Source organism: Misgurnus anguillicaudatus, unplaced genomic scaffold, assembly GCF_027580225.2.
Source record: "Misgurnus anguillicaudatus unplaced genomic scaffold, ASM2758022v2 HiC_scaffold_26, whole genome shotgun sequence".
In the NCBI taxonomy this organism is placed as follows: Eukaryota; Metazoa; Chordata; class Actinopteri; order Cypriniformes; family Cobitidae; genus Misgurnus; species Misgurnus anguillicaudatus.
The window spans coordinates 749,347-770,363 of NW_027395276.1; the positions used below are offsets into that span (position 1 = coordinate 749,347).

Genomic DNA, 21,017 nt, shown 5'->3' on the forward strand with positions numbered 1-21,017 from the left:
ATGAAAGCAACAATCTCAAATCAATCAAACTCAAATTCTGTTTCAAAACTCCCATCTGGTTTTGAGAAAGTATGAGAGTGGGTAGATCAATTTTCATTAAAACTTTTTTTTTTATGAAAAAATGTAGTGTAAAAATGCATTGACCAATACTATTACTGGGTGATTTCTTACTAGTTAAAGTAAAAAAAGTGCACCATCATGCACGTCCTTGTGATGTTGTCTCTAGATATGTCTCGAGTCCCTCCTACAATGTAAGTTAATTCAATTGCATTTGTCTTTTTACGAAAATGTTTTGTTGAAGTCAAAAACGTAACCAAGTTAATTTCAGTTGAGTAAACAATCACGGGGATGTGTAAATCTAGGCTTCGGTGTCTCAAATTTAAAAGCCCAGTTTTAAAAAAAGCGCTGTTTTAAAGCATACCGTATAATTTGGATCCACCAAAAGCGTTTTGTGGTCGAGTCTCGCTTCGCTGAAACCTTTTGCCAAAGCTGAATTTCGGAAGCTGGTCTCCACAGACCTTAATGTGCCACATTAACACCGTTCAACTCAGCTTTCGGGACATGATGGATTTCATGGGAAGTCAAAAGCTATCTTTGGACCTCTGAGTGGCATTCACACGCCTATACTTGCGTTCGTAATTTCACTGTTTATGAAGATTACAGACACATCCCTCATTTCTCAACATCTCCGGCTTCTCCTCGACCCACCCTGCGGTAGATAATAATTATTTTGGCAACTGGTTTAGTCGGTAAACTATTAAAAACACCTCTCCTTTGTGTGTGTGTGTTGTGTGTATGTTTGTGTGTGTTTGCTTTTGTTTCTCCGTTATCTCATGGGGGTGGGATGAACAGATTCAGACTGCTTTGTCTCCTTTGGAAAAGGTTACTATTCGAGACCCTGGGGAGCCCGAGCTCATTATAACGCAACGTCAAACGCTGAAGACGGATGACATGTCAAACTCACTTTGCCCACGAATTCATACCCACTGACACGCACGCGTGCGCATACGCACGCAAACATCCACCCACCCACAAACTAAATAATACTTTCATCTTCAGGAAAGAAAAGCACTGCCCCTCCTCCTCCATCCCCACAATGCAATGGCTCAGCATGTACGGCACAGGTAGTTTGTGGTTTTGACTCATTCGCATCGCCTGCGGAATTTCGCACTTTGATGTGTGCTTCACCAAAGGTTTCTCATCATCAAGCGGCGTGATTATTTTATAATGAACCTAACTATGAACATTACGCCGTTCTCAGAGCTCAAGCGATGCTGATGAAAAGAGAAGAAGAGAAAGTTCCAACAAAACGCAGCATACAGCAGACAGAATTTAATTAAGTTTCATTAGAAATCCAGCTGCAGGAAACGTTCGTTCCCTTTTCAGATGCATTTCAATTCGAGCAGTGGCGTCAAACAAGGACGAATCAGAGCGATGCGCAACATTAAACTAGCAGGCAGTAGGAATGTCATTTAAAGTATCTTTAAAGTCAAATTCTCCAACACATTATGTACAGGAATATTTACCATTCGAGTATCAGCACCGGACGGAAACAGGGCTAGGATATATTTAGGCTGAATAGTTTTTCGCTTCACGCTAATACACTTAATTAACCTAATCAAAGCCTACATCTAATCGACCTTATCGCTGACTGTGTGTTTAGGTAGGAAAATCATGTGGTGCGTTGGTGAATCCTGATGGGATCAAGATTCCAAATATCCTGCAGAAAGAGCACACAGCCGTGCCAATCCCCAAACAGGGTGTCTCGAGTGTGGTGTTGATCTGTACTTCGGTAATCGTCGATCATGGATATAACTCGCCGGAAAATCCTGTACCCTGCTGAGTTTGCCGAGACGCTGATCCTGGCAGACGGGAGGCGAGGAGGAGTGGGTGGGGGGCTCACGAAAAGTGAGGGACTGCACCGTCTGCCCGACATGGTTTATTTCTCTTCATTATAGTGCGCAAACTCTCACCCTGCTGAGGAACATGTTCGCTTTATGTCTGGAGGCTTAAATCGCAGGAGCCGACCATTATCATCCTCCTAAACACCATTTTGTTTGGCAGATTTCGGACTGGATTTGTTCTGACTTGAAATAAAAGGATTAAGCGATTAGCATTAGAGCTTTGCGCCATTCCTTTCCGAGACATCATATTTTTTGCAAAAGCAGAGATCAGGAATCCGGGAGAGTTTCTGCTTTCGCATGAATGAAATAACTGCTTTTTTGATCATTCAAGCTATTTCATATCCCTGGCAATGCACCATTTCTAGGTTTCCATAAAGGCTCCATGGGGGTAAAATATGATCCGTCATGAATAAGAGCCATTTATTTTACTCATTTTCTCGTTGTTTGTCAAGATTAAAAAAACAACAATACGCTTTATATCTCATGACAAATCCCCTCTAGTCATCTAGACAAGATGACAGATGCCATCATTATAGCAAAGGGTAAAAATGAGTGTGCACTTCAAATTTCCCATGTTATCAGAGTGGAAAGAGGGCAATTAAATTATAATTAAAATGAATGGGTGGGAAAAAACGGCAGCTAGGAAGCCTTAATGTTAAATATGGCTCTGTTTGTGAATGTGAGATTCATCACAGCACTCCCGGCTTCCTTTCGGAGACTGGGGAGGTGACTGCTGGAAGAATAGCCAAGAAGGAGTTTCTAAGACAGAAAGCAATTGAATGAATGAGAAAGAAAAGAATGGGAGAGAAAAAGAAAAGGACGGGCGGGTCACACAGGAAGATTGACAGCTAGTGAGTCTTGCTTGACCTCTCAGGGTTCGCCTTCAAGTATTCTTGACAGCCTTAAAGAGAAAAACATAAAAGAGCTGGAATGTTAATTTATTTTCAATTGTCAGGGCCAAGATGGGAGAAAATAAAGTATGCATACATACATGCATAGTAATTGAGGCGAACACAAATGAAACATAAAGCTGCATCCAAGTGCAAGCTCAAATGAAGCTAGATGGTGCTTTTTTTATTTTGGAGACCACTTACACCACTATGCATAGATTATAAAATCAGTAAAACTAATTTAACCACAGCAAGATAATAGCTTCAGATGTGAAAGGACAAAGATACTATCCAAAAAGCAAGTCTAACAATTTTTGGCATTCTAGAGAGTGTTTATGTGATCAAACAAGAACTGTCTACAAATCTTTAACTACCAAAAGATAGCATTACATTTAAAAAGACAGATAATCAAAATAGCTCTCTGTTACATCACAAAATATCCAGGCAGGCAATTTCATAAAACGAAGATATGCTTTCTGGGTAATTATCAAGCACACAGATGTGCATGGAGAGGTGCAGAGCAGCCTAGAGGAGATCTCCGACATTCTCACCGGAAGCCTCTCCGAGGCATTGCACTTTGTGATGACAATCCCTGACAAGACTACAGCAGGCTGGGTCTCCCCCTCGAGGATTTAATGTCATTTTCTCGGCTACGGCGACGTTACGAACTTGTCACAAGTACGAGGGAGACAGCCACTGGATGCCCATGGCAGGTGGGGTGTCAACACCAGGCGAAAATGCTGAAAAGTATCGAAATGCGGGTAAAGGTGCAGAAATGGTGTCACAAAGCTCAGGTGTCAATCAGCGAGCCAATGATCTCACCTCAGATTTTTCTGCATGGAAAGATTCATGTCAGCATGTCGGCTTTCTATCCACGCAGACTGATTAAATGGCAGGACGTTTTTTTCGGAGCCAATTTCAGCACTAGCTAAGCCATGGGCTTAATTTTTATTCTCTTCTCAGTTTCGTTGTTTTTATTAACATTGGGTTCCCTATCGTCTAAGTAATGTGAAAATCTCCAGCATAGCCAGAGCGATTTGTTCGGGTTAGCAGATCTTACAGAGAAGTCATAATAAGGCATGTTAATGCCCTACGACCGATAATCTTTGTGTTGAACTCAGAAATGACTCAAACATCCATTCATTAAAAAGAAATATTCTTTTGTGTGCGATACTGTAATTCTTCTCAGTGTCAGATCCCTGAATCATTTGCTTTTTATTAAAAAAATCAAAACAAAATTTTCTCTTTAATGCCTGCTTTTTTTATCATGGATTGAACTGTAAGGCGCCCACAGCGACCCATTCCTCCACATACTTCAGTTGTTCCCTCACATTTCACCATATAGAAGAGAAAATGCAGTTGGCTTGACAACCACACATTAACTATGAACAGAATAGGCTGTAATGTGTCCTATCAGTCAACTGGTGAGTGAATAGAGAGTACCCACAGATCAACAGTTAAACACCCCGCAGGCCTAAACTACCATATTTATTCAGTTTGCTTCACACAATTACATGGTGCCATTCACAGCTACACCTGAGCACTTGGCATGGAATCGGGACACCAAGAGAAAGCAATTACGATAGACTTTCAAAACATAATCTTGAGGTTGTTTATGGACATTGGTAAAATAAATTGTAATGTGGCCTGAAAAAATAACCAAAACCAGAGGGGCCCTTTGGTGGATTACGCTTGGCTATAAAATTTATTTATTCTTAGTTGATCTCAATTGGATTTGGTTAAAATCTAACATTGCTTATAACACAGTCTGTTGAATGCTTGAATCTGATTGGCTGAGAAATGTTCCATGGTTGTTGATTATTTTTCTTTATTACACGGCTCTCTGGAATGCTTGATTCTGATTGGTCAGTTGAGACATTTGCAGGTTTGTTCTTTTCAAATAATAACCGCTCCAAAGTAATAACACATAGCCGGTACTACTTGTATGTTTTAAATCCCTCCGCGCCAACAAAGATTACTGTTTGGCGCCATCTTGTGACAAACACTGGACAACCACAATTAAGAATGGAAAAAGTTTGACATTCATTTTAACATGTACGGAAAAAACAAAACATTTAAACAGTGGATAGAAGAACGAACAACGACAAGACACAGAGAGCTTACTGAGACTGAACTTGACAAAATAGAGCATGACAGCTACGAAGCCAACACTCAAAAAAATACAGAATGGGCATTAAAACTTCTCAAAGACTGGCTAAAAGAGAAAAAAATGGAGACAGACAAGTAGCAGAAGATCTTAATAAGGTATTACAATCATTTTATGCATCTGTGCAAAGTTTCGCGGAAGGATGAAAATGTTAATTTAAAACAAATATGCCAATAAAATGTTTCAAATTCATATTCATGTCCAGTTTTTTTCTTATGTGGCAAGTAGCCGTGTAATAAGCGGGATAATGTAGAGGCAGCCGGTAGTTATCGGGTAAATAAGCCCCTTCAGTGTGAAACAAGACCCTCCGCTTCGCGTCGGGTCCTGATCACACTGTCGGGGCTTATTTCCCGATAACTACCGGCTGCCTCTACATTATCCCTTACGTAAACCACACACCTAACTTGTCGAATGTCTCAAAAATAGGCATCAGAGCAATGTTTGTCGTAACCGTGGTATAAGCGGAATAATTGACTCCGGACCTTTGAATTATTCGAAAATAATGCACAACCGCTTCGCATTGTGCCGCATTACCACCTTGGGTGTGCATTATTTTCTTATAATTCAATGGCCCGTCATCAATAACTCCTAACATAAAAGTCTAATACATTTTCTATTTCAATAATCGGCAGGCCACCTGCACTACCATGTTAAAGACCTCTGACCTTGAAGAAATTTGGGTGCACAATTATGATACTATGACATAAAATGGTTGTGCAGAACAATTGCATCTCTCAGCCTAACACAACATAATAATAATGACGACAGAATCATGCGTGTAATTCATGTTTCTGTGCTGCCACAGACAATAAAGTCTCGCTGCACAAACCTGTCGCCTCATAAAACTGCTTAATGAGCGTTGTTTTCTTGCAACTTTTATAGCCATTCTTCACTGTGGACTTTGTGCAAAACATGCAAAGTATGCATAAAACAGGATTCTTCGTTAACTTCAAATTCATGGACCTTTCAAGGACTTTCCAGGTCCAATACTCTCCAATTCAAGGAATAAATGTGGGGAAACATTTCAAGTGAGAGCAAGGTTACATTGTGTTACCTTTTAAGATACATTGTTACAGTTCCCTTTTGAGGGAACTCGCGCTGCGTCACTTCGGTGACACTTTGGGGACGCCACAGGGGTAAGTGCGTCTGAATGTGTATATAAAATTCAACCAATGGTGAGGCTTAACAACAAAGACAGGGAGACGTGGGAGCCAGGAAGTATATCGCCATCTGAAATATTGCCGAAGACGGCGTTACAGGGACGCAGGAAGTATGGCAAGGGAGACGCAGCACCTTGTTCCCTTCTCAGGGAACAACAGTTACATACGTAACCCGAGACGTTTTCATGTGTCAAACACAACTATGCAAAAAAGCATTTTGGTATGAATCAACATTCGCATACAGAAGATATAAGCATTTAAAGAGAACAATTTAGCACGTGTGCTTAAACAGCCTAGAATTTTTATGATATTATCCTATACAACACAGTGAATATATGGATTTTTTTATAGAAAACTTCTTGCATAAAATAGATTCAAGCACTTTTCATGACCTGTATCTATGCATGTATATTTTCAAAAACTTCCCTGGGCCTTGGATTTTTCCCCCCAGATTCCAAACTTTCAAGGATTTCAAGGACCCGTGGGAACCCTGATAAAATCAAGATTCACAGTGAAAACTTGAAGTGTATAATTTTTGTGTCACTAAACAAAATCAAAAAATTAATGATTTTTTCCCATGACAGTTTTTCCACCACTTCCCGTCTTTGACAAACAGAATTCCTATTGGTAAGTATGACCTTGTAGTGGTGTTCATGTTCACTTATCTAGTAAACAAGATAATAAATTCAACCGGAGTCAACAGAACAAGGGAAGCCAATGCTGACACGTTTAACCACATATTAAACTTTGTTTCAATAAAGATAAATATATCTAACCCAAGGGCGTAGATTTGTTTTAAACATTGGGGTGTTTGAAGTGTCAGCTGTCTATATGTTTACATGAATCATATGTGGATGGGGGGTTATAATTGCAGTTTTGATTATTGGTGGGTTACTCCCCCTATTCCCCCAGAAACGACGCCCAAAATCTAACCACAGCCATAGCATCTGCGCGAGTTTATAAGCAAGCATTAATGCTCAACGCTTCACATTAATAATCAATAAGCCACGTTTTCAAAGATATTTTGAATACATTTGCTCTTTATTCATGTTTGTAATGCTCTGTTCATAAATGCGAAACAAAATTTGCATCAAACACGCAGCTGCATTGGCAAACAAAAATTCAATTAGAAATAAACTACTTTCGTCATAAAGTCGATGCAGGAGGACGGCCACCTCGGGCTTTGATATAGAAGCACAATATGCATAGATTAAAACTGTGAGAATTTCCCCCGCCCGTACAGCCTGTAAATTCTTCATGTTTTTTTCTGTCACCAGCCTCGTGTTAATCTTCAGGCCGGCCGCTGGCTGGCGAGACGCTCTCATTTCATTTTCTGCCCCCAATCCACCACACCAGCTTTCTTCCCCTCTTCTTTTCCCCGGAACGTAATTCCTTCTTGTGTTTGTGTAGCGTCCCTTAGTTACCATACAGAAGACGAACCGACACACCGAGTTAAAAGCTTGCCGGGTTCCACTCAACGAAAACAAACCTTTCAATAATTCACTGTCATTGGTTGGACCGCCTTGATTTTCATCATGGTCTGTGACAGCTCAAAACAGACAGAAGAGCATCATTACAGGTCTAACGACACCATCAGCAAATCACTAAAGGCTCATGAATTAAAAGGACATAGGACCGAAATTAGAATGGATTTTGAGTATTTTTAGTTCCTAAACTAGGGTGTGTAAACTAGTGGTTACACTAACCCTCCCTGCCAGAGGCTGCGAGGCAAATCTATGTGGCCAAGATCAATTAAATTCGATTCTTAAGTCATTACAACATCTAACTTATGATTTTTGAACTGAAAACTTGGATTTGTCGAGTAACAAATTACCCCAAGCGCCTGCCTGTATCGCTTTCCTGACCTGAGCAATAAGAAAGCATCAGCACTTGATCATTTGATTAGAGCAATGTGACAACACTAAAGACAGTTAGCAGGTGACAAAATCGTGTAATACCATACACGTGTTTTATAACATTATGCCTTTTCTGCTATCTTCATTTAAAACATTCCTCAAACGCTTGACATTTTATTTCTTACAAGGGTTTTATCTCCACATTTGAATTTTTGGTTCCTTGCCACTGTCACCATCTTGGTTTACTTACTGGGAGACTGCTGACATTAGCTTAACTTACCCCTGGTTTCACAGACAAGGCTTAAGGTCCTAGACTAAGACACATGTTTGAGCTGTCTCAACAGAAAATAACTCGCACTTACAGATCTTGAAATGTGCCAATGCCATTGATTTGCCTCAAGATACACACCAGTAACGTCTTTTTTCGAGGGCATGTTTATAAAAGATGCTTCACTGTAAAATCTGCTGAGTTATTTTTAACCTAGTGCTGGGGAAATATTGGACAGAACACATGCTGGGTTAATAAATAAACCTATGCTGGGTTGTTTCAGCGCAATGCTGGGTTGTTTCAGGGCAATGCTGGGTTGTTTCAGGGCAATGCTGGGTTGTTTTAGGGCAATGCTGGGTTGTTTCAGTGCAAAGCTGGGTTGTTTTAGGGCAATGCTGTGTTGTTTCAGCGCAATGCTGGGTTGTTTTAGGGCAATGCTGGGTTGTTTCCGTGCAATGCTGGGTTGTTTTAGGGCAATGCTGGGTTGTTTCAGTGCAATGCTGGGTTGTTTTAGGGCAATGCTGGGTTGTTTCAGCGCAATGCTGGGTTGTTCCAGCGCAATGCTGGGTTGTTTCAGCGCAATGCTGGGTTGTTTCAGCGCAATGCTGGGTTGTTTTAGGGCAATGCTGGGTTGTTTTAGGGCAATGCTGGGTTGTTTCAGCGCAATGCTGGGTTGTTTAAGGGCAATGCTGGATGGTTTCAGCGCAATGCTGGGTTGTTCCAGCGCAATGCTGGGTTGTTCATGCGCAATGCTGGGTTGTTCATGCGCAATGCTGGGTTGTTCCAGCCCAATGCTGGGTTGTTTCAGCGCAATGCTGGGTTGTTTCAGCGCATTGCTGGGTTGTTTCAGGGCAATGCTGGGTTGTTTCAGCGCAATGCTGGGTTGTTTCAGCGCAATGCTGGGTTGTTTCAAAGCATTGTTGGGTTGTTTCAACTCATGGTTGGGTTAACAACAACCCAGCATAGGTTTTATCTCCACATAGATAGGTTTTATCTCCACTATTTACCTAGCATTGGGTTAAAAATAACAGCAGAATTTAAATCTTAATTTAACAAAGGCCTAGTCCTGGCTTTAGCTAAGCCTTGTAAGTAAAAACAGGCCTTAATGTAAATTCTGTTAATATAGCTTTTCTTGCAATGGCCCGGCTACAATCTTAAGGACATCACTATTTCAGTTTTGTATAGGCGTGTGGTGCTGGGGTGAACTTATTGATGTTGACGAGCAATTCCATGCAAATGTCAACCAAGCACAGTTTTTAATCATACTGATATCTCGGATTATTGGGTGTTATTGCTTCTGATTTTTGTGATTTTAAAGGTGCAGTGTGTAACTTTTAGGAGGATCCCTTGACAGAAATGCAATATAATATACATAACTATATTATAAGTGGTGTATAAAGACCTTACATAATGAACTGTATTGTTTTTATTATCTTAGTATGAGCCGTTTTTATCTCCATACTGCCAGTGTTTCCCATACATTGATTTATTTGTGGTGGCCCACCACAGAATCAACACTGGCCCCCACAAATAGAATTTTCATGATTCCCATTTACATTTTTATTTCACTATTTAAAACAGCTTAATTCGGCTTAAAATATAATTTGATATATAATACAGATCAAATACAGATACAGATCAAAGAGTAGAAGTGAAACATATTTCAGGTGCAAACACTAGATCAAACGCAAACACGACATGATGACGTCACATATATGCTAATTAGCGGGTGACGTCATCACCACCACAGTCTCCTCAAAATCCTGTGGGAAACACTGACTGCGCGGGTCCCCTTACATGGAAGTCGCCATTTTGTGCCACCATGTTTCTACAGTAGCCCTAAACATACAAACTGCTCTACAGATCGCGTTTCGTCAATACTGTATTTTGTCTTAGACAACAAACATGTTTTCCTTTTGCAGCTACCATAGCATTTCGGTGAATTGAGCCGTTGGTTGCAATTCACAATCTCACTGCTAGATGCCGCTAAAATCTACACACTGCACCTTTAATTTACAAAAATCCTACAAAGAATGTGGCCTCCAAAAACGTATGACCTTTTTTGTCACATCCATAACTGGGGCTGCTCGATCATTTGTAAAATCATAATCATGATTATTTAACACGATTACTCTGTGCCTATGAAAACATGCTTTTATGTAACATTTTTATCTAGTTTTACAATAGGCTCAAAATAAAAACCGATTAATTGCACTGCCCTATCCATAATGCATGCATGTTTCCCTAGACTGATATTTTTCTAATGTCTGGTTCGTCGGGGGTTAATGAAATTATAAACAGACGGTTAAATATATTGGTAATAAATGCATTCTCTGAGAAATTTTATAACAAGTTTTGACTGCAAATGTCACATCCATAAGGCTGGAATGGCCCTGATGTAATTTCTCTTTGCCTTAATGATTTCTCCTTGCTTTTTACACCACTTATCATGGCATTATTGCAATTATGTAATGTCAAACTCTTATACGTTTTTTTCTTATTTCCATGTAATATGTCTAGTCTAATATGACGCTTGTTATTTATCACATAATTGACTAAATCACCAACAGTCAAATAGTTTTATCAGATTACAATCTCTATGATGAAAATAACATTTGCAATAATACTAAATATTTAATATTTAGTTTATTTCACGTAAAAAGTGCTATATAAATATATCTGACTTGATTTCATGTGTTTACCAGAACAGCACAAGGAACAGGAAGCAATGCTAAACACTTTTTCAGTTAACGCCAGACCACTTCAGTTCAGTTGCTGTGTAACAATGTGGTTACACTTGCACCTGATAATATCATGCAATTCAAGCAGGTAATTACTTTGATCGCAAACACTGATACAACAAGCCCGAGAAATGCTCTCTGATTGCAACAGCAACATTAATTGCATTCCATCTTTTGCGTAATTGTGTAGAAGTGTAGCACGACATAAAATTAAATTTACCTTTTCACGACTTTCGCCATTAGCAAAATAATCGCGATCTGCCTCGAGCACTTTTAGGAGCTCATGATTTCCATAATTAAAGGTGACCAAGAATAGATTGAAATAATGTGTTACATTGCTCTTTGATATCTAAATATAAGGTATGTGGCTTTTTAAGTGAAAAAATTATCCAGAGACGGTTTTACATGTCCATTTACAACCCTAGGATTTGCCCTCAGAATGAAATGGTCAGTTATTACCTTATTTGGAAGGTTCATGAATAATTATGAGCTGCGCTCTGATTGGCTGTTCCCAAACGACGGTCACGTCACCAGCTCTCACAGTAAATAGATCTGTCACCGGTGTGAATGATGGAAAATATAGGCGTTCAACCTTATATGTTTGAACCTGTCTCAGATGATGATGAAGATGAAGATTTTGTACCACAACCAATTGTTAGGAGATTGGATATGAACGTTTCTGAATGGTAAGTTTATTTTTTTTCTCAGTATGCACAAACAAAACGTAAGTTAGCTGTAACGGCAATTGTAGAAATTCAAAGCACGTATCATTAACTTTGTACGTTAACTCATAAGGCCAGCATTCATTTTTTATCACTGCAACAACATTGTCATTAATGGCATGTCACCGTATGACAATGACTACGTTTACATGTACACCAAAAGTGCGATGACGAACGTTAACGCAACGTTAAATGATGAGCATGTTATTTTGGATGTATTTCATTATTCTGTGCCGTTATGAAGACAGAAATATTGTAACAGCGTCTGTAACAATTTTATACGCTGCTGTCGTGTTATTCGAGTCATTTCTGTATGAAGGCAAACTGCAGGGAAAACTTCATACGTGCACTTCAGGTAGTGCGGTAAAACTTCGAGCAAAGTGTCATTATTTTTATCGAAGTATTGTGTTTACATGAGGTATAATCTCAATATTGTCAAAATACAATTGTAATCACATTTTGAGGGTGCATGTAAACGTAGTCAATGATATATTCTTTAGTATCTAGAACTCATGACTAACTGGACAGTCCGTAAATTTGTTGTTTGTAAAGGTTTGAGTGTAGCCTACTGTCACGTACTAAAGTTATATAGTTAGAAGTCAATATAGTCACAGTCATGTTTGGTACGACCCTGTTGGAGTGTACAGTACTGAGGACTTATCATAACCTGCATAAAAAAATCTATAAATATGCATAAAGATTTTTATATGCATAAAAATCTATAAATATCTTTTTTACAGGTGTACTTGTGGAAATTGTGCACGCATGACTCTCGAGACAGAACTTGTATGTTGCAGGGAAATACCACAGGTAGTATAACTACAGTAAAAAAATATGTTATGCCATGTGTGTGTTTTCTGATACTTGAAGTATAAAAGACTACTGTAAATAATAGTGCCATTATGTTTTTTCCTTTTGCAGGTCACAAGAAGAATGAGCCAAGTTCCGGAAGAGATATCGTGCATGACAGACCATCCGGGCCTTGAACCTGTGTGCTTAAACTTATATTCTTTGCAAAATGCAATGAATGTTTATCGAGCTGACCATGGGCGTTTAAGACTCAGAGGGATGGAAAGGTAAGGCTAATAACAAATAGTTGTTACATGTTGTGTAAATACAATTTTACTTTATGTGTTGCATAGCCATACTGTATGATCTATGTTAGAAATGAAGAAACATGCACAAATAGCACATACGTATTAATATGACACTTTTATTGTGCCTTAGCATCATATAAAGCTGAACTAATAGCGTGGTAAAACGTAAATACAAAAACAAACAATGTGCTGTCTTCTCTTTCTCCCTTACTGCAGGCAGTGCAGATATTTGGCCTACAGGTGGTTTGTTAGCTGGTGCTGGGGTTTCCTTGGACGTAGTGTACGTGTTGTCATTCCCTCATGTGTGGTGCTGCGCATACGAAGGGAGTTCCCTAATGCTGCAGGGCAATATGTCGGATTCAGACCCCCCCTTGACTGAAACGTGACACATGCTCCGCAACAGCTTCCTCCATGGAAGGTCTGTCATGCTGAGCAGACAGGTACGGAGGCACAGGAATCTGCTGTACGGCATCCAGAAATGGAAGGGGATCACAGACAGCCTCTTCAAAAACACTGTCCATCAAGCTGGTGACATAGCCTGTTAAGTTAATTTTATATTTATTTATTTAGTTTGTTTTGTTTATTTGCACATATGTAAGTATTGTTTAAAATAAATATTTTTTGTAAAAACATACAAAATGTTGGCTCTGTCTTTACGGGTTTGACAGTATGTCCTCCCTTTTTGGCCTTTGGAAAGAGAAGCTTGTACACAGGTTTCCCTTTAGATGTTCTCAGTTGTGGCCGTACAGCATTCTCATTAAAGTGCATTGCTGCAAGATATAATCTAAAGCACAAGACAAAGAATCTGTTCATGTCAACCTTTCAATTTAACACTAAAATTATGTAAATGTTCAAATGACAATTAATAGCTACACTATTATGTAACCTGTAAACTCTAATAGAAACATACTTTACTTCAGGTCTTTTAGTTAGAACAGCCTCAAACTGGTTTGCATTTTCAGTTGTGAGGGAGACGACGTACCTGCATAGCATTCCGATGAAGGGGAACACAACATTTTTGGGTGCAAAGTGTAAGATGACTTTGTGAAATGACTCTACAGTTGATGTCTGGTAATGTGGGCTCAGCTTTTCCACATCTGAAAGGACTCTTTTGTTAATCAGCACATTCTGTAGCCTATTTAGTGCTCTTGAACCTTGGGGAAAACCGATGTAATGTTATTGCTACAACAATTTACATAACATGCCCCACATAACTGCTTATGAGTGTTTTAGGCAAATAACACAACAAAGTTACACACCTGGTTGAAACCACTTTCTACGGTCCTTAGACAATCTTTGTGCATGTTTACACCTAGGGAAGGCTGGGTCAGAATGTGTGTGAATGTCTTGAATGTGGTTGATGATAGAGGTCCATTTGGCTAACTTCTCTGGTCCTGAAGCAGAGCTAGTGGCAGACCAGTACAGGTGATTGATGATACTCTTATGCCACTTCTTCACCAAACTGCAGTCTTTCTCTCTAGAAATTTTCTCCACCTTCTTTGACAACCCTAAAGAAGTGAATTTACAGTTCAAACATATCACAGATTTTTTTTAATGACGAAGTAACCTTCGTAAGGGTTATGAATATGTACTTTAACCATGATAATATGAAATGTATTTTCTGTCAACCAAAATAAAAAACCATTACCTTTAGCCATATGCCAGACGTCATAATAGTGTTTGATTTTACGATCCTTCAGGAACTTTTGTATTTGGGGGTGACGGTCAGTGACAATGCAGTCCAACGTTACACCGCTTTCTGATAGGCAATTCAAACTTCGTCTAAGGCCCTCCTTTTCCATGTGGTAGCTTCCCCCTACCTCATTACTCTGTGTACAAACACACAAACATAAATATATGTGTAATATCTTCATAAATGACGTATTTAAAGGTGCAGTGTGTAAATTTTAGTGGCATCTAGTGGTGAAGTTGCGAATTGCAACCAACGGCTCAGCCCACTGCACAACCCTCGATTTTAAAAGGCATAAAGAAGCTACGATAGCCACCACCGTACAAACGTGTCATCGTCGGAGACAACTTAATAAAACAGTTTGTCCGTTAAGAGCTTCTGTAGAAACATGGTGGCACAAAATGGTGACTTCAACGTAAGGGGACCCTCAGTGTATGAAGATAAAAACGTCTCATTCTAAGGTTATAAAAACATAACGGTTCATTATAAAGGGTCTTTATACACCACTGCTAATATAGTTTTGTATATTATTAGGCATTTCTTTCAAGAGATCCTTCTAAAAATTACACACTGCACCTTTAATATGTGTGTATAAAAAGTAGTCTGATACTACTATCATACTATACTATCAAGGGTAGTTTAGTAGTATACTTGCTATTTTTCAGCAATCGTACATAACAAGAGTATGTTGTCTGTAGTCTGCTGTTGTTGAAGTATTTTCGAATACCTGTACCAGCTGTATGTCTACAATGTTGTTGGTCTGCAAGTCCATCATGGTGTAGCTCCCATACTTCGCAGAATGTCCTGAAATAAAAATAATAAAGTTACTAATAAATTTGAAATACAGTAAAGTTATGTATCAGACACAAACAACTTCATCTGCAGATTTATGCGGCCTTGTGCAATGCATAGTCCTTTAAATAGTATGAAAAAATCTAAATGAGCATTTGTACCTGGCGAGTCTGCTCGCATGTCACCACCAAGAATGACACTGTCGTGCTGCGTCAAGTATTGTAGCTTCAAATTTTGCTCTTCATTCCACTTGTGGATGATAGCAGGTTGAAGGTATGTGTTGGCATGTCTTCTAAAAGCATCATATGTATGCGTTTTCAGGTACATCGCCCTAAACACCTTTAAAGTAAATATGAAAAAAATCAGTTGTCATATCTACTTTTGACTAATTTGGTGTGTATAAATAATACACTACCTTTTGCATCTTCAAAAAGGATGCTCCACTAAAATAGATGGCAGCAGACAACTGAAGGTTCCCCACAGGTGTGCTGCCAATGACAGGCTGACTCCTCCACTGCCTAAAAAAGTCACAGTGAGGGCACAGCTGGTCAATGGCTATGAAGGTCCCTCTTCTGCGTGGGTGGACATTACAAGCCCTGGTACAAATAGGACAATTCTCGAACAGGCTAAGGAGGCATTTTTCAAATACAATATACTTTGTATCCTTATGGAATGGCATTGATGTGGCACTGAAAGAAAACAAAGAAACAACATTGTGTCATTGAAACGAAAACAGGATAACTAATTAACAGTTTGTGTGAAAACATTGTTGAATTGTCAGATAAGTGTGACAGATAACTGTACTTACGAAACCTGTGAAGATTGTGTCTCAGTTGTAACAGACTGTGCAGGATCATATGTGGAATCTTGTGGATCAGTGACAGCAAAGGAAACATCCCCCATTTCCTGATCCTCCTCCAATTCAACACGGGGTCTTTTGGCTGGCCTTGAATCCTTCACTGGTGTCGATGTAAAAGGCAGCATTGTGGGCCATGGCATTGTTGGAGTTGTGGTGCCTACCGCCACACTTTGAGATGGCACTGTCACCTGTACGCCTAAAAAAAAAAAATAGTAGTATGGCAAATAAAGTTAACCCATATAAGATTTTAATAACTGGGCACAAATAAATTATGTTCTTTGTTCATCATTGCAAACAGATTTTGATGATTAAGAATAGACCTATATTTAGCAGCAATTAATAATAATACACAATTAGTCTGTCCTTACAGAAGCACACTGGCTCTTAATAATAAATAACATTACCTTTGCTTCGAAGGTGGGGCCTCAATGTTGTCAAAGACAGCTGTGTTCCCTTAGATAAAACCACAGGATCATCTGTTTGACAGCCTACATCTTTTGTGCACAGGGGCTGTGATGTACTCTGAAATTCAAGCATGCCAACAGTCATACCGCAGTTTTCAAAAAAAAAAAAAAAAGTGTAAAGATATTGTATAGGCTAATGCAAATCGACATGATCGCGCTGACAATCATTTCAGCGAGTGAGCTATCTTTGAGCAACCGTAGTAACCGTGTTAGTGCCTGATTTATGTGCTGTTGATGAAATATAGACTACATAAAAAATCTACCCGAACAAATGAATTGACATATGTATCTAGAGTTGTAATCAGGCAGGAATTAATATAAACATGCGCGTACATATCGTCATACTAAGTAACGTAGTTATCTATGTCATTTAGTTTGACAGTTAAAGAAAGCAACGGTTAAATTTACAACAGACGCATCTTGCGTTTGATCTTAACAACGCAGGTTAACTTATCAGTAACATTGTTTGCTTACGATACACCTTTACATTTAAATCGAAATCAACAGTAAATAAGTAAATAAAATCAATACTTACGGATTGTAGGGTTTGTAATTGCCATATTGTTGGAATTGCTCCCTTTTTTAGTACCAAACGCTGGGCGAATCCTGCGTGATATTGTCCCAGGTTCGAAAAACTGTCCGCGGTAAAATGGTCAGAACAAATTAACAATTTGTGATTAAACTGCTCCGGTATCCGGTTGTATATAAACATCAACCATGCCTGTTGACACTTCTTTTCTGTGGGAAGGGTATGGAAAGTGCTCACATGCCCCGCACAACCTGGAACATAACATTTGTTTCCATGTTCTGTCATTTTCGTCCTCGCTTGTTACTTTGTAATACCCAGATGATTACGCTGTGAACGTCCAGCTTGCCTCGAAGATGGGCGTGTATATGCAAATGTTGGGGGCGTATACATCTCGACAGTTACGTCACTGCCGGTGTTCTGTTGAGATCGGCCTGTTTTTCAGTGGATTTTTGAATGCATGATATTTACTTGAGACTGAGGAAACATTACTGTTTGAGGCTCACGATATGTCATTACTATATACAGAGCTCTAATTATTCGGCTATGACGAGGTAAATACAGTTTAACATTCTTGGTCACCTTTAAAACCCTGAACGATCATCAGCAATCACACTAGCTCTCACCCGCCGTTCAACACAGACTCTCTTTTGCGACACATCTAGCAAAACGGTCATGCCTCTCTCTTCACAGGCCTGTTTCAAATGAAACAAATCATTGCCAATCAAGGGGGGGGGGGGTATAAATTAGGAGCTCTTATTTCACTGGCACTATATACGCCACAGAATTGTGGTTTCTGTCTACATCCATAACTGCATTTACATTTATGCATTTGGCAGACGCTTTTATCCAAAGAGACTCACGGTGCATTCAAGGAACATATTTATCAGAATAAGTGTTCCCTGGGATCGAATCCAGAACCTTTCGTGCAGCTTATGCAATGCTCTACCAACTGAGCTACAGTAACACACTCATCAACTTTTCTACTAAACTTGCGGTAAAGGAAAGCACGAAGTTAGGGCATCAGGAAAGCAGGATTTAACAGCAAGTGAAACTTTCATAGCATACACGGGCACAATGAAAAAACAAAATGCGCAGCCAAGTTTATTCGGTCTGAGAAAAACAAAGACATTACCAAGCACAAATGTTTGAATTCACAATCTTGCAATACATATGCCTACTTTTTCTTTTATAAAACTGACATATGTGAAAATGCAGTTGTGAATGTGTCTTATAACATCACGGTGTGGTGCTCGCAAATTCAAATTCAGCTCACATCATTTTCTCATCATCAAAATCAGAGAAAGAGGCAAAGAAATAGAATTAACGATTGTAAATGCTTTGCATTCACTATATAATAATTTCGTATTATCAAGTCACCAAAAGTGACGTAAAGGTCCAAAACTCATATTAAAATAATCAATACAAAAAGCTGAGAAATGCACATATGCAGTTCTTCTCCATTCGAATACTTTAGCCCCCTAATGAATGTCAAATGGGCTCATCGAGGTCCTCCTCAATGCCATTAGAATCTAGATGATGATTCATAACCGTTTGGCACCGAGCTCTTCGGGACATCAGCATGAAATAATGTGGCGCACATTAACGCATCAACCTGATTCCTCACGTGCTCCCTTCCACTTCAGGGAAACGTGGCATAATCAGCACAGACAACCGACTCGAGTGGCGCATTAAACGACACACAATAGACGCGCAACATCCTCCGCCGCCAATATCTGCATGCGCATCCTCTCGCCCGAAAAATAATATAATAAGTTTAAAATTCCCACAGAGAGATAAAAACATATTACCGCTCTGGGCTCTGAAAAGCCTGTGGTCTCTATCTATGCTAATGTAGCCATTTGTTGTGGCGCAGGAGCCCAAGGGCCAGTACAGACGTCTCGCAGGTCAATGCTAATCCCCTGATAGATGGAGCAACAAGACCTTTAACCATTCATCAACCTCCAATTCACAACTCCAACGGGGTGTGCAGCGCCAACACGGAGCGCTTAATACAAAACCAAAAAGGTCTAGAAACTATCCATCATTCAAACCTGGCAGCTCCAGCAGGGTGTGTTTAAAGGACCGTTTTACTCCTTTAAAAAGCCTAGGGAGGACTAATCGTCAAAGGTGCCCCCGTTCACCGGCCAGATGGTGGGTGCGCCGTACAGGTCCTAACATCCAAAAAGGCAAGATATTTTCTGTATCACTTTGAACTACAAAAAATATGTATAGCAAACAAAAGTGCAGGTGGCAGTGGAGACAACAAATGTTTGCAATGAACTGGAAGTTTCGCTTGGTAGTCCCACAACTTATTTACCCTCAAGTAATCTCATTAGTATCAGTTTAAGTCAAGTCATGACATGACATAAAAAATACTATTTCCAGGTCCAAGCCTTCACTCATTTCAATTGTAAGATATGGTAAAATGTCGTTGTATTGCGCCTACATCAAGTATGGGGCAAGTGTAAGTATGCGACAAACTGAGGCGCCCGCAACATGAAAGCAAGGCCGGGTATACCCTTTTTCCGCGTCCGAGTGCGCGGAGCTTTCAAAGTATACTCACCGCGCGTTCGACACACACGCAACACAAATGATTTCTTATTCAAATGATTCCTTTACCAGGCTGTCAGGGCAGCACTGATTTGCGACATTGACAGTAGATTAAAAAATGTAGGATAAGTAAAGAAAAGTAGCCGATCCACCATTGCAAACAAAGTTTAGATCAAACATCAAGAAAACAAAGAATCAAACATTATGGTGACAAAAAATATCCAAATCTTTCTGTTCTTGGAAGAAGTAAAAATAAAAGAGAAAACAATTACAATTTGATTTTTGTGTGCTGTTCTGTCTCAATATTTTCGCACGCATGCGCTGTGGTACGCGTACTATCCGTGCACTGTCCGCGCATATTTTGTTACCTTGTAGGACTGCATTATTGAATGGGGGCATAAGTATGGCTGTATTAAAAAAACAGCTGTGATACAATTGTGAAATCGTGATTTCTCAAAAAAAAAGAAAAAAATGTGATATGATATTCCCCACATATCACCCACCCCTAATTTCAATCGAGGATGCTATTTAAACAGATATTTATGAACATTATTTATTTATATCACACATGTAAGAGAAAATTGTATAAACTTAGTTTACACTGCAGTCTCCAGGCTCAAAGAGTCATCAACAACAATATATTAATAATTCGTAAAAAAATGCCAATGAGTCTGGTCATCTCAGATTTTTCTATGGAGATAAAAATTAAGATCAGGGGTTTTTGATAGTCTAACATAATGAAATGAGTGTATATTAGCGTGTTTTTAGTTATTTCTTTATGGCATTTGAGATCGGTTAGACCCGAAAGCGGTGCAAGATGTCAGACTTAACAAGCGGATTTGTATAGGTATTTGTACATGGAGCACACGCATAGACATTCATATACGTTTGGATAGATGCTTACTCAATATAAATCTATTGACAGCATCAGAAATTCTTATTCTTATTCTTACGTACACACCAAAAGCGGGGCATCGCGTTACTCGCTCTAGATTACTCGCGGGATTTAACTTTGTGTCATGCTAATTTTTGTTTGCTCGAGTTAAATATTTTCAACTTGGGCGAAGGAGTGTTTGAGGCGAATAGTGCGTGAATTTGCATCGCCCCACGCGAGGAGGCATCTGATCGCGTCTTTGCATTGATTTTGTATGTAATATTCTCGCACAAATCGTTGAACTCGCGTCTGGTGTGAACCCACAGTTAGGCTGATTTGCTTACCGTCACATTTACTTAAAAGAGATAGTTCACCCAAAAATCTGTCATCATTTACTCACTCTTATGTAGTTACAAACCTGTATGAGTTTTGTGTTATTTTGATGAACCCAAAA

At 39.4% G+C, this 21,017-nt stretch overlaps 3 protein-coding genes across 8 annotated transcripts in view; 1 reads left to right on the forward strand and 2 right to left on the reverse strand.

Annotated features, from left to right (window-relative positions):
* LOC129443133 (adhesion G protein-coupled receptor L2) overlaps nt 1–21,017 on the reverse strand; it is a 160,770-nt gene that overhangs the window by 129,796 nt on the left and 9,957 nt on the right. The window lies entirely within an intron of this gene.
* LOC129445075 (P2X purinoceptor 7-like) lies at nt 11,304–13,184 on the forward strand. The gene is made up of 4 exons (XM_055206172.2): nt 11,304–11,672; nt 12,449–12,518; nt 12,630–12,784; nt 13,022–13,184. Exons 1-4 carry the CDS (start codon nt 11,554–11,556, stop codon nt 13,182–13,184), a joined length of 507 nt encoding a protein of 168 aa, XP_055062147.1. The 5' UTR covers nt 11,304–11,553.
* Nucleotides 12,902–17,493, reverse strand: LOC129445072 (uncharacterized). The gene is made up of 11 exons (XM_055206169.2): nt 17,146–17,493; nt 16,551–16,668; nt 16,096–16,342; nt 15,703–15,976; nt 15,449–15,626; nt 15,223–15,299; nt 14,454–14,634; nt 14,065–14,313; nt 13,788–13,959; nt 13,441–13,589; nt 12,902–13,343 (listed from the first exon to the last, which is right to left on the reverse strand). The coding sequence occupies exons 1-11, from the start codon at nt 17,422–17,424 to the stop codon at nt 13,165–13,167; spliced, it is 2,103 nt and encodes a 700-aa protein (XP_055062144.2). The 5' UTR covers nt 17,425–17,493; the 3' UTR covers nt 12,902–13,164.